The sequence below is a fragment of the Myxocyprinus asiaticus genome, chromosome 24 (assembly GCF_019703515.2).
Source record: "Myxocyprinus asiaticus isolate MX2 ecotype Aquarium Trade chromosome 24, UBuf_Myxa_2, whole genome shotgun sequence".
Lineage (NCBI taxonomy): Eukaryota > Metazoa > Chordata > Actinopteri > Cypriniformes > Catostomidae > Myxocyprinus > Myxocyprinus asiaticus.
The window spans coordinates 1,630,001-1,645,000 of record NC_059367.1 but is presented as its reverse complement, the minus strand read 5'-3'; the positions used below and the strand labels follow the sequence as shown (position 1 = coordinate 1,645,000).

The 15,000-nt window shown below is 38.0% G+C and overlaps 2 protein-coding genes across 4 annotated transcripts in view; one reads left to right on the top strand and one right to left on the bottom strand.

The window, feature by feature from the left end:
• Positions 1-15,000, bottom strand: part of LOC127414591 (fatty acid binding protein 1-B.1-like) — a 932,240-nt gene that overhangs the window by 459,440 nt on the left and 457,800 nt on the right. The gene's annotated exons all lie outside the window — the stretch shown is intronic.
• Positions 1-15,000, top strand: part of LOC127414584 (ephrin-A5b-like) — a 162,267-nt gene that overhangs the window by 122,278 nt on the left and 24,989 nt on the right. For both annotated transcript variants that reach the window (XM_051652717.1, XM_051652716.1), the window contains exon 2: positions 12,254-12,546. In XM_051652717.1, the coding sequence (XP_051508677.1) occupies positions 12,254-12,546 (293 nt within the window). The remainder of the gene's footprint in view (positions 1-12,253; positions 12,547-15,000) is intronic.

The window sequence follows — 15,000 nt, the reverse complement described above, 5'->3', positions numbered from 1 at the left end:
TATATCAATAATCATGCACAGATATTTAACTAAAGGTGTAAGCGAACAGCTGAACCCAACACATACAGTATTATTTTGTTTTCTTTCCTTTAATAGTTCACCCAAAAATGAAAATTCTCTCATTATTTTATCATGCTCATGTTGTTCCAAACCCATCTGACTTACATTTTGCCTAACTTTCCCTTTTGTATTGTTCAAATGATTTGTTTGGGTTTCCCTTTATCTACAAAAGATCATAATGAAATTGATATGATATTAGTTGTTTCCCCACAGTGTCAAGCACATCTACAAAAAGTCTATAAATAATGAGTAGTTTTCACTTTGAAGGGAAAATATCTCTAAAACATGCCAAGTTTACTTCTCATGTTGTTCTCATTTTAAGCTTATCCCAGTAAATGTCGAGCCTGCGGCGGAATAAATGATTGTATAAACGTATTAATAAAGTTGGAGTGTGGTTTACACTGGGGCCATCCGTTTGTCTTCTTTACAAAATAAACTTGCTCTCCGAGCCGGAGGTGAGCAGACGGAACGAGTTTTCCTGAGCGATGACTTGTTGATTTTAATCGGCAGTAAATGTGAATCGCTGCGGGGAGTTGAACTCTGCTTGACCTCAGTGAAATTACACATCAGAGGAACAGCAGCCGCGTGTTTAAACCAGATCCACCTCCGCACCGTCGTTAACTCTGTTTCATAATTGCAGATGTTTGCTTGTGGCACTGAAGTTGGAGGGACAGCAGATCGCTGCATCGGCCACGGGACGTTCTGATCACCATGAGCGTCAGATGCATCAGTCTGTGTGTGTGAGAGAGTGAGGCATGAATCTCGTTAACAAACTATCCTAATGACGGACGAGGACTGGTCTTGTCCTCATGACCCCAAACACACAAGCAACCGGTCGCATCTGGAGAGCCACAAACATTATCTCAGGCCGCATCCCAATTTACATTCTTCTGCTCTGCACTAAAACTGTGTGCTTCACTGGTGATGAGAAAGTACACTAGCTGTCACACTCTGAATTTATAAGGATCTTAAAAACCTTTTGATGTAAACAGTGTTTAGTAAGTTACTCAAAAGAGTAATCCGCTACAAATTAATAATCCCCTCTTTGAAATTGTAATAAGATTACTTCAATGATTACTTCATAGGAAAAGTAATCACATTCTTTACTTTTAAATGACTTTAATGGAAAAGTTTGTTTTTACGCTCAGCGAATTCAAATTAATGTCTATATTTTACAATGCAAAAATGCACAGAACGGAGCTTGTGTAGCAAGATGCGTCTACCGATTATTCGTAAACAAGTATGAAACGTACGTGAAATGTACATTTTGTTTTATTCCCATATGAACATGATGTTTCAATGTATTTTAAATAAATAATTATATTTTACAAATGCACTCAAAAAAATATTTTTGCCAGATGCAACACAATTCCTGAACATTTTGCCGCAGCTTAATTTCTTAGCATGCAATTCACTTAAATTTGTAAAATGGAAGTTTACTGAATCCATTTGTGTTGGGACAACATAATAATTTTTGTTGGCCAAACTAGGTGTTCAAATGATGACTTTCGACAAATTTTTTAATGGTCGATATGACAAAATAAATTCAGCAAGTCCATTCAACAAGACTAGATCAAATCCATTCAAACTAATTATTTTCAGTTGAAATAATGTAATTTAATTGTGTGGAAAACTTTTCCTCAATTTTATTAAGTTCATTTAACTTTGTTTTTTTTTTTTTGTTTGTTTGTTTGTTTGTTTTTTTTTGTGTAACCCAAGAAATTTATTTAAAAGTAATTAACAATTAATAGTTGAATAATAATAATAATAATAATAATAATAATAATAATAATTTAAATATGTTACACAATTTTTTTAATTTTTTTTTTACTTTACTTACTTTTACTTTGTAATCATATTACACCAGTAGTGTAGTCTAGGGCAGAGTTTCCCAAACTTTTTTCAGTCATGGCACACTTTTTATTAATAAAAAATACCACATCATGAAAAAAAATCCGGGGATTTTATTTTTTAAATAATTAGCTAAAATCACCAACCAGTGATTTTAGTGATTCAGTATAGAGAATTATCTGCACAATTGTGCAGAATTAGTGACACAAATTAAGGGTATTTTGGTGTGGCTTGCTTCTGTTTCACAAATTTGTTACATTTTATTAACTGATTAGTTCATTGACCCCTTCTGGAGATGTCACTAGGTGGCGACAAATGAGTGTCTTATGTGGTATGAGCGAGTTATTGAATCATTCTGAGTCATTCACAGCCGAAATCTACCAGGAGACTTTATAGTGTTTAACCCTCTGGGGTCTGAGGGTGTTTTGGGCCCTGGAGAAGTTTTGACATGCCTTTTTTTTGTTTTTTGTTGGGATTTTTCCCCTTTTTCTCCCAATTTGGAATGCCCAATTCCCAATGCACTCTAAGTCCTCGTGGTCGCATAGTGATTCGCCTCAGTCTGGGTGGCGGAGGACAAATCCCAGTTGCCTCCGTGTCTGAGACAGTCAACCCGCGCATCTTATCACGTGGCTTGTTGAGCGCGTTGCCACGGAGACATAGCGCGTGTGGAGGCTTCACGCCATCCACCGCGGCAACCACACTCAATTCACCACGCGCCCCACCGAGAACAAACCACATTATAGCGACCACGAGGAGGTTACCCCATGTGACTCTACCCTCCCTAGCAACCGGGCCAATTTGGTTGCTTAGGAGACCTGGCTGGAGTCACTCAGCACGCCCTGGGATTCGAACTCACAACTCCAGGGGTGGTAGCCAGCGTATTTTACCACTGAGCTACCCAGGCCCCGTTTTGACATGCCTTGACATTTGTGCTTTTTTTAGTTGCTAAAGTCTGATAACACTGTATTCAGCACAAACTGGGCTACAATAATATGTGAATAACATGTATGTACATGTTTGTATTTTTGAGAAAATAACGTTTATGCGTGGTTTTTGAAAAAAAAACACAATTTTAAGTCACTGAAATAAGGCCATATATCACATACTAAACATTTGTTCATAAGACTTTTGAGAACTGGATCTTGTAACCTAGAGTTTTTGCTACAAAATGATGTGAAAACCATCCTGATCACTCATTCATACAAAACAATATAGTCATTTAACTTTTGTAAGACACTTTTAGTGCTAGAAAGGCCATATGCGAGGAGGCGTGAATGATGATGAATATTGATGTGATTCACACCTGAGACGACAAAGACCCCTTCCCTGGGAACAGAATAAAAGTTAATATCTGATATAGGGCATATACACAATATAATTTTTTTTTTCAGTATTCTTTGATGAATAGAAAGCTTTTGTAACATTATAAATGTCTTTACTGTCACTTTTGATCAATATAATGCATCCTTGCTGAATAAAAGTATTAATTTCTTTCCAAAAAAATAATAATAATAATCATTCTTACTGCCACCAAACCTTTGAACAGTAGTGTATAATGTTACAAAAGCTTTCTATTTCGGATAAATGCTGTTATTTTGAACTTTCTGTTCATCAAAGAATCCTGAAAAAAATTGTACAAAACTGTTTTCAACATTGATAATAATAATAAATGTTTCTTGAGCATCAAATCAGCATATTAGAATGATTTCTGAAGGATCATGTGACACTGAAGACTGCAGTAATGATGCTGAAAATTCAGCTTTACATCACAGGAATACATTGCATTTTAAAATATATTATATATTATATAAATAAAACTTGCCTCGGGGGTGTTTACCTTTTGCATTGATCACCTCAGCACATTACCGTATGAATAGCGCGCTCTGCTGGTGGGTGGGATCACATTAGGGATAATTAGCTGAGCCAGGAGAAACTGTACATCGCTTTGTTTCATACAGATTACATCACAGGAGAATATTTGTTTTAAATTTGAATTGTTTTATTTCAAAGTAGAAATTTTAAGCTTTTCTTACACAACATTAAAAGCACCTCCCTAATATTGTGTAGGTCCCCCTTGTGCCGCCAAAACAGCACCAACCCGTATCTCAGAACAGCATTCAGAGATGATATTCTTTTCACCACAATTGTACAGAGCGGTTATCTGAGTTACCGTAGACTTTGTCAGTTCAAACCAGTCTGGTCATTCTCTGTTGACCTCTCACATCAACAAGGTGTTTCCATCCACAGAACTGCCGCTCACTGGATGTTTTTTGTTTTTGGCACCATTCTGAGTAAATTCTAGAGACTGTTGTGTGTGAAAATCCCAGAAATACTCAAACCAGCCCATCTGGCACCAACAATCATCCATGTGATTATCTAATCAGCCAATAATGTAGCAGCAGTGCAGTGCATAAAATCAGGAGCTTCAGTTAATTTTCACATCAACCATCAGAATGGGGAAAAAATGTGATCTCAGAGATTTGGAGCGTTGCATGATTGTTGGTGCCAGATGGGCTGGTTTGAGTATTTCTGTAACTATTAATTGAAATGCATGTTTAACATGAAGTGACCATAACATTGTTCTTAGTAGAGTACTCTACACCATTCCAGCAAGAAACTCACACTGAAATACATTTTGTAAGTTTATGAGGTACTATAAGTACAACAGTCTTTTATTTTATTTTTTCTCAATGGGGGGAAAAAAAAAATCGTAAATGTAAATTAATTTTAGAGATCGGGTGCATAAATTCATAAATTCACAGTATGCCCACCTCTTCAGATACTACTACACCACTGTATTACACCCTACACTGGATATAAAGAATTGTAAATGTAGATTTGTTTAAAATTTTATGTTATTTCATAATTTTGACAACTTTACTATTATTTACTACTACGCTGAAAATAGTAATAATAAAGAGGGATTAGGTGTCCAAACCTGGCCCGAAACCTGACGAATTGTCGGGTCCCTTTCGTACCCAGTAGCGGCTCGTGACCAAAGGTATAGGGTTTTTTTCTTTATTATTCAACTCGTTCAACTCATTATTCAAACACAAATGCAATATGTGGTGTCCTTGCATTATTCCACCACAAGGTGGCACTCTTAGAACAAAATGTTGATTCTAATATTCTAAATAAGAATGCTTTATCTTAAAATATACATCAAAATCTAAATCAATTGTTATTTTATAATGTTAAGTGCTGTTGAAGAACCCCAGGGAGGAGACGGAGACAAACAGAACTATCTAGATGCCATTTACACGTTACCACAGTACTAAAAATATCTAAAGTTTTATAATGATAATAAGTACATTTAATAATTTATCACAGTAAATTTAATACAGAAAGTTTCAAGAGCCAAGGCTTTATGATATACAATGTGTCATTATTCAAAACATACAATGTCTTATCACCTACCCATATCTTTTGATTGCCAAACTATTTTTTTTTATGTCTGGCTCTTCAGGACCAAGTTGTTGGATGGTTAATTTGTCTTGAATTTGCAATAGAATTGAGACACTGTTACACACACGTTCATCGATAGCGATCGCCATGTTCGCAATCTGTCACGCAGATGGCACGCACTAATACTAATGTTAACTTTGATTTGGCACTACATTTATGGCCAGATTTATTGCTGGCCCAATGGGTCTCAATGAGGGCTCTTTGCAGTACCATATTTGACCACAGATTTCCATTGGATGAACTGAGGGGCGCTGTGGAGTTCAGGAGGGCAGCAGACTCTCTGCCCCACATGCTCGTGTATCTATATCAAACACTGTTTAATGGAGATTTCAGCTACGTTACGACATAGAAATAGGATCAAAACTTATACAAGGCCTGCTTTTAAACACATATGTCAACATTTTGAACACATTTACGGGCAAACCAATTACATTATTGTCAGTTTACAGTATGGATCTATGTTTTCAAGTGGATGAATATTTATGTGGGGCTCTGCCCTAACTGCCCATATATAGACGAGCCGCACCTCTTCATACCTCTCATACACTGTAGTATGGAAACAATAGTATGCAAATTGGGACGCAGCCACATTTTCTATTTCTCTCTCTATCTCTCTCACTTTTTGCTCTGTTTGCTGGAGAATCTCAGACACTTCCAGAACTCTTTAGATTATTGCATGCGTTCCTCTCTAAACCAGAATCATCTCGTGGGTCTTTGGCAGAGAGGTTAGCAGCAGAACCAGATGAGATGGTCCATCTGCAAGAAGAACAGGTGCAGATGTGTGTTATACACGCTTGATGATATAAAGATAGACTGTTGACACGTTCTGTCACGGATCCCTCTGCTTTTCATGGGAAGGGGGTCGGTGTGGACTTCCAAATTCCTGGTAGCTAGTGGTCCTCGGGGAATTTAGGGAACTATATGAGAAGAGTGAACACGTTTCTGTACGGATTGCTGATGATAAAATGAGGACTAAATAAAACTGAGGAACTTGTGTCCTGAAATTTGCAGATTGATGCACAGATGATGTGTTGACGTGAGGCAGCAAGCAAAAATAACTCTCACCCAGTGCCAAATGTGAGTGGAAATTAGTTTTGGTGAGTAAATAAGTTGGACGGCAACTTTATGAGGAACTTCAACTTATTTTTTTTTTATTTTTTTTTCTCTCCCTTTTTCTCCCCAATTTGGAATGCCCAATTCCCAATGCGCTCTAAGTCCTCGTGGTGGCGTAGTGCCTCGCCTCAATCCGGGTGGCGGAGGATGAATCTCAGTTGCCTCCACGTCTGAGACCGTCAATCCACGCATCTTATCACGTGACTTGTTGAGTGCGTTACCGCGGAGACATAGCGCCTGTGGAGGCTTCACGCTATTCTCCGCGGCATCCACACACATCTCACCACGTGCCCCACCGAGAGTGAGAATCACATTATAGCGACCACGAGGAGGTTACCCCATGTGACTCTACCCTCCCTAGCAACCGGGCCAATTTGGTTGCTTAGGAGACCTGGCTGGAGTCACTCAGCACGCCCTGGTTATGAACTCGCGAACTTCAACTTATTTAATTATTTCAGTAATCGAATTGTGCAGGGGTCTGGGCAGCTCAGCGAGTATTGATGCTGACTACCACCCCTGGAGTCGCGAGTTCGAATCCAGGGCGTGCTGAGTGACTCCAGCCAGGTCTCCTAAGCAACCAAATTGGCCCGGTTGCTAGGGAGGGTAGAGTCACATGGGGTAACCTCCTCATGGTCGCTATAATGTGGTTCTCGCTCTCGGTGGGGTGTGTGGTGAGTTGTGCGTGGATACCGAGGAGAATAGCGTGAAGCCTCCACACACGCTACATCTCCGCGGTAACGTGCTCCACAAACCACGTGATAAGATGTGCGGATTGACAGTCTCAGACGCGGAGGCAACTGAGATTCGTCCTCTGCCACCCGGATTGAGGCGAGTCACTACGCCACCACGAGGACTTAGAGCGCATTGGGATTTGGGCATTCCAAAATAATATATATTTTTTTTAAATAAATATAAAAAAATCTAATTGAGCGAATCAATCTAGTCCAAAAGTTCAGTTTCAGGCTGCAGATGATGTTTGGATCACTCAACATGTTTGACAGACATGTGACAATGATAATCAGTACATAGATTCAGAATTTATAATGTATTATTTTATTTTAACATGATTGACAGTGATTGGATGATGCTGGACATTACTTTGAATCAGAATTAATTATGCTAATTTCTGATGTAATGTCTGTGACGTCTATAAAATATGAATAATCAACACTCCTGGAAACATGATAAACTATTTAATGAAAAAAAATCTGACCTTCTATGGCTTGGTATTATTTAAAATTTCACAACACATATGTGGACATACATTTTTAGGAAAACTATTTGGTCTTAAAAAATAATATATATATATTGCATGTTTATTAGGTGCTACAAATCAAAAAGGGTAATGAACAATACCAAAGAAAGAGAGAAAGTTTTACTATAAAATTAGAGAAAGAAAATACTGTCGTTGCCTCTTCAAGCTCTCTGGCTTTATAATTAGTTTGTAATAAATGTTCTAAAGTTGGGCGAGTCATCTAAATGATTACAGAGCAGATCCCGGCCAGATCCGTACTTCCACCTCAACTTCACTCCCAGACAGCTGGAGCAGAAAAAAGACGTGTAATTATCATAATTTAACAATTAGCCTTCCATCCAGTCCTTGTTTTTTATTATTCCCTTCCGTGTTACCGAAGCATTAAGGACTTTTCCTGCTGAAAGTGCAGAGTGATTTTTTCAAGCTGTGTTGTTTTCCAGCAGATTGAAGTTATGAATGTCAAGGGCCGTCCGTAAACATTCAATACAGCATGACACTGGGCTGTTTACAACTTGACAATGGAAAAATAACTCTGGCATCTGTTACATTAAAGGAATGTTCCAGGTTCAATACAACTTAAGTTTGTGTACAGCATTTGTGAAATGCTTTCACTTAACACAGACAATAATTTCGACCGTCCCTCAGTTTGTAAAACATTGTTTACAGTAATGCACTTACAATGGAAGTCTGTAGGACAAGACATTGCACATTGCATGTGTGTCATTTTTTCCATTTTAAAATACTTTCTTGTAGTATATGCTGTCGATAAAGCTTCAGTTGAATTAAACCCAGATAACTCTACGCAATTACTTGGACACAGTAGTGATTTGTGTCTGTACCAATGTGTTTGTACCAGACAATATTTATTGTGGAAAGACAGGAATAGAATAGAATTTGCACAAAGTCCCAAAACTGCCACGCAGTTCCTGGAAATCATTGTGTGAATGTGAAATTTATGGACAGACGGTGTGAGATCAATAACAAATAAAAACAGATTCGAACCTTGCTAGACTATACACAGACATTCCTAATATGAATAATATTCAGGAGTCTGGGGTTTCAAAAGAAATATAGCAACTCTATCCTCTGTCATCTGCAGCAAAGTCATATTCATTTTCAACAATTTATTCCTGTAATTCTTGGCATGAAATCTTTTGAAAGAGCGTCTACTGAATATTTGTTTTGTAACCAATTAGACTCTCCATTCTTTCTTTTAGCCAAGACAGCAAAAAAGCTTGTGATATTAATTTATGTCTATTGAAATATTGTTTTAAAAAAAATCCAAATTCCTAAAGACTACAAGCCCTTTCAACACTTCTGAAGTATGCTACTATGAAATTGATATTTTATGGCTAAAAACAGATATTTTGAATATCTCTGTCCATGTAGGCATGATTATTACCCTTACAAAAAATTATTACCCTTACACACTGTGGTGGTACCAGGGTACGGTGATGGTATCAAATGATATTACCATGGTACTGAATGTTTAGCTGAAAAATGTCCAAAAACTACGGTATAACCATGGTACATATCCAACAACCATGTTATTACCAAGACATGTGTCCAAAACATGGTATAACCATGATACATTTCCAAAAAAACAAAAACATTGTAAAACCAAGGCATATATCCAAAAAACATGGTATTACCATAGTACATGTCCAAAAAACATGGTATTGCCAAGGCATATGTCCAAAAAATATGGTATAAATATGGTACATGGCCAAAAAAACATGGTATAACTATGGTACATATCCAACAATCATATTATTACCAAGGCATGTGTCCAGAGCATGGTATTATCATAGAACATGTCCAAAAAACATGGTATTGGCAAGGCATATATCCAAAAAATATGGCATAAATATGGTACATATCCAAAAAAACATGGTATTACCAAGTCATATGTCCAAAAAATATGGTATAAATATGGTACATATCCAAAAAACATAGTTTAACCAATGGTACATGTCCAAAAACCATGGTATTACCAAGGCATGTATCCAAAAAAACATGTTATTACCATAGTACATGTCCAAAACCCATGGTATAACCATGGTAAATGTAAAAAAAAGAAATGGTATAAACATGGAGCGTGTCCAAAAAACATGGTATAACCATGGTACATATCCAACAACCATGTTATTGCCAAGGCTTGTGTCCAAAACATGGTGTAACCATGATACATTTTCAAAAAACATGGTAATACCAAGGCACGTATCCAAAAAAACATGGTATTACCATAGAACATGTCCAAAAAACATGGTATTGGCAAGGCATGTATCCAAAAAATATGGGATAAATATGGTACATGGCCAAAAAACATGGTATTACCAAGGCATATGTCCAAAAAATATGGTATAAATATGGTACATGTCCAAAAAACATTGTTTAGCCAATGGTACATGTCCAAAACATATTGTTTAACCAATGGTACATGTCCAAAAACCATGGTATTACTAAGGCATGTGTCCAGAGCATGGTATTACCATAGTACATGTCCAAAAACCATGGTATAACCATGGTAAACATCCAAAAAAATTATATTAACATGGAAGGTGTCCAAAAACCATGGTATAATCATGGTACATATCCAACAACTATAGTATTACCAAGGCACGTGTCCAAAAAACATGGTAAAACCATGGTATTTGTCCAAAAACCATGGTATTACCAAGGCATGTATCCAAAAAGCATGTTATTTCCATAGTACATGTCCAAAAACCATGGTATTACCAAGGCATGTGTCCAGAGCATGGTATTACCATACTACATGTCCAAAAGCCATGTTTTTAAAAATGGTAAATGGTCTGCACTTATATAGCGCTTTTTTTTTTTTAACCTTAGTGGTTCCAAAGCGTTTTGCACTGTGACTCATTCACCCATTCACACACACACTCACACACCAATGACGGCAGAGCTGCCATGCAAGGCACTAGCCTGCCATTGGGAGCAACTTGGGGTTCAGTGTCTTGCCCAAGGACACTTCAGCATGTGGGCCAGGAATCAAACCACCAACCCTGCGATTAGTGGCTAACCTGCTCTACCACCTGAGCCACAGCCACCCACATGGTATTACTATGGATGTACCGGTATCGGTATCGGGTCTGAAGCTGTGCTCATGTACTTGTACTCACACTCATAAAAATGCTGCGATGAAGATATTTACCTCATATTTGCACTTCATTCTGTGACAGCATTTGTTATTTAACTGTAAGAAACACTAAAGCACATTGAGACGTTACATTAACGGAGGTGACAAAGTGAGAGACTCTCAGTTTAGTCTGTCGCGTTGACAAACGAGCTCATGTGTTAATTGTGGGGTGGTAGCTCTTTGCCCTTCGCTGTTTACACGTTCTAAAACATCCACAGTTTCATTACGACTCATGCTGAGGGTGAGAGAGCGGTCGTTAATGAAGCGTGCTTTAATTAAAAAGAGGATTATTAACTCTCTTAATTTACTTGAAAAAAATGCACACACACAGTTATCGAACAAGAGGGTAAATCTAAATGTTTTCTTACACACCTCATCTTGGCCACAGTGTTTTGAAGCGTCTGTAAAGCAATTTTGTTGATGAATACATTTGGCCAACTGTGCAACAGACCTTTTTCACACTCCGGGTTTTGGAACGTGGAAGTAAACGTTTGCAGGGTAAACTTCGACAGCTGTGAATGGGAGATCACAGCAAATATTATTCTCACTTACCCATTTGCTCCAAGACCCACTCTTACGTTTGAATCACTTTCCAGAAGAGGAAAAAATAGAGAGCGGTGGATTAAGACAGTCAGATGGAAGGAGATGCCAAATTTACTGTCACTCTCTCAGCAGCTGTAATAGAAACCCCCTCACAGCAATTCATTCAAAGTTTAGAATATAAAGTCAACACAAAATCGAGAGTATTTACAGGTGATGCGCCATATGAAAGGGTAAACGACCGAAAGATAGAAATAGTGTCACTTTGACAAACATTTGTTTGGATGTCAGTCGGAGGTTATTATATTTGATACTTGAGACTCCAACTGTTGTATCTGAAAAAAACAAAAAAAAAAACATGGTCCTTGAACATGATGTTTTTCAGGTCATTTGCAATGAGTTCAGTTTGTCCAAATAAGGACACAAAGTGAGATGTTGCTTGTTTTTCTGTGTCATGTATAAACACGTCTGAGCGCATATGGGCATGTTAGTCTAATCTGTGAGAAATGTGATCTTTTTTTGTATGTTCACTCTCGATTAGTCTTTGGAGTTGTTAAAAAGGCGATGCACATTAAAAAAATGATCTGCATCTCAACAAGTGCTTGGATTTAGAGCCATTTATAAACACAATCTCATATTTACTGGAGGCTCATGTTAGCTTTAAAAATTAAAGATCAAAGAAAGGTTTTATGTTTCTATGTCCGTTACTGTAAACAATGAAGCAAATATTTACATGCATAATCAAATGTGTTTGAAATCTGAGAGACTATATTTATATATCTAATTCATCTTGGTCTTTGTGTCTCCTGCAGGTTTCACCGTGGTGACTATCACATTGACGTCTGTATAAACGACTATCTGGACGTCTACTGTCCGCACTATGAGGACACTGTACCAGAGGAGAGGACAGAGCGGTACGTCCTCTACATGGTCAACTATGATGGCTACAGTACGTGTGATCACACGGCGAAAGGTTTTAAAAGGTGGGAGTGTAACCGACCGAACTCGCCCAACGGCCCGCTCAAGTTCTCTGAGAAGTTCCAGCTCTTCACGCCATTCTCACTGGGGTTTGAGTTTCGACCGGGCCGGGAGTATTATTACATATGTGAGTATGACATCACAGCATATGATTGTTTTGATGGATGAGGTGTCAAGAGGAGCAGGTTTAAAGGGACTGTTCACCCAAAAATGAAAATTCTCTCATCATTTACTCACCCTCATGCCATCCCGTGTATGACTTTCTTTCTTCTGCTGAACACAAATGAAGATTTTTAGAAGAATATATCAACTCTTTTGGTCCACACAATGCAAGTGAATGGGTGCTCCAAAGCTCCAAAAATCACAGACAGACAGACAGATAGATAGATAGATAGATAGATAGATAGATAGATGGACAGACGATAGACAAATAGATAGACAGACAGACAGACAGATAGACAGACAGACAATTGATAGATAGACAGACAGACAGTTGATAGATAGATAGATAGACAGAGAGACAGACAGACAGACAGATGATAGATAGACAGACAGACAGTTGATAGATAGATAGATAGATAGATAGACAGACAGACAGACAGACAGATGATAGACAGACAGACAGACAGATAGACAGACAGACATATAGATAGTTAGACAGACAGACAGACGATAGATAGAGACAGACAGACAGACAGAGAGTCAGACGATAGATGGATGGATGGATGGATGGATGGATGGATGGATAGATAGATAGATAGATGGACAGACGATAGACAGACAGACAGATAGACGATTGATAGATAGACAGACAGACAGACGGACAGATGATAGATAGATAGATAGACAGACAGACAGACATACAGACAGACAGATAGACAGACAGATAGATAGATAGATAGACAGACAGACAGATGATAGATAAATAGAGACAGACAGACAGACAGTCAGATGATAGATAGAAAGATAGACAGACAGACAGACAGATGATAGATAGACAGACTGACAGACAGAAAGACAGTCAGACAGACAGATGATAGATAGACAGACAGATGATAGATAAATAGAGACAGACAGACAGACAGACAGATGATAGATAGACAGAATGACAGACAGGTAGACAGACAGACAATTGATAGATAGACAGACAGACAGTTGATAGATAGATAGATAGACAGATAGACAGACAGACAGATAGACAGACAGATGATAGATAGATAGACAGACAGTCAGATAGATAGACAGACAGACAGACAGACAGACATATAGATAGTTAGACAGACAGATGATAGATAGAGACAGACAGACAGACAGAGTGTCAGACGATGGATGGATAGATAGATAGATAGATAGATAGATAGATAGATAGATAGATAGATAGATGGACAGACGATAGACAGACAGACAGATAGACGATTGATAGATAGACAGACAGACAGACAGATGATAGATAGATAGATAGACAGACAGACAGACATACAGACAGACAGATAGACAGACAGACAGACAGATAGATAGATAGATAGATAGATAGATAGATAGATAGACAGACAGACAGATGATAGATAGAGACAGACAGACAGACAGATGATAGATAGAAAGATAGACAGACAGACAGATGATAGATAGAGACAGACAGACAGTCAGATGATAGATAGAAAGATAGACAGACAGACAGATGATAGATAGAGACAGACAGACAGACAGTCAGATGATAGATAAATAGAGACAGACAGACAGACAGACAGATGATAGATAGACAGACTGACAGACAGAAAAACAGTCAGACAGACATACATACATACATACAGACAGACAGACAGGTAGACAGACAGACTGATTTATATACTTATTTATGTTGGTGTATGTTTAGGGATTGTGAAATACCCCTAACTCAAGTTGGGGGTATAATAAGAGTAGTTTAGCTGTCAAACCAACGTAATGAAATGCACTATTCTGTAATCAAGAGAGGTGTTTTATAAGATGTCAAGCTGAAATAGAGACCAGAAATACCTGTTAATCCAGGTGTGTTTGCCATTTTGTTCTTCTCACATTTCTGTTTGATTCTGTGTGTGAGTGTGTGTGTGTGTTTGGGTGTGTGTGTGTGTGTGTGTGTGTGTGTTTGTGTGTGTGTGTTTGTGTGTGTGTGTTTGTATGTGTGTACATGTTTATACTACATTGTGGGGACCAAATGTCCTGAGATCACCTACCTTGTGAGACCCCAGCCAGCGGTCCCCATGAGGGAAATGGCTTATTAAACATACTAAATTATATTTTTTTGAAAATGTAAAAATGCAAAAGGTTTCTGTGAGGGTTAGGTTTAGGAGTAGGGTTATGGTTTAGGGGATAGAAATTATCATTAGACCTGCATAAAATCCATAAAATGCATGTAAGTGTATGGAGAGTCCCCACAATGATATAAAAACAAGTTTGAGTGTGTGTGTGTGTGTGTGTGTGTGTGTGTAGAGGTGACGATTGTCATATTTCAGCCATAATGAGGTGATGTACTGAAATTCATACATAAGATCCAAATAATGAGAAAGACCATTACTGCTCAGATCTGATCACAACAACCCTGAAA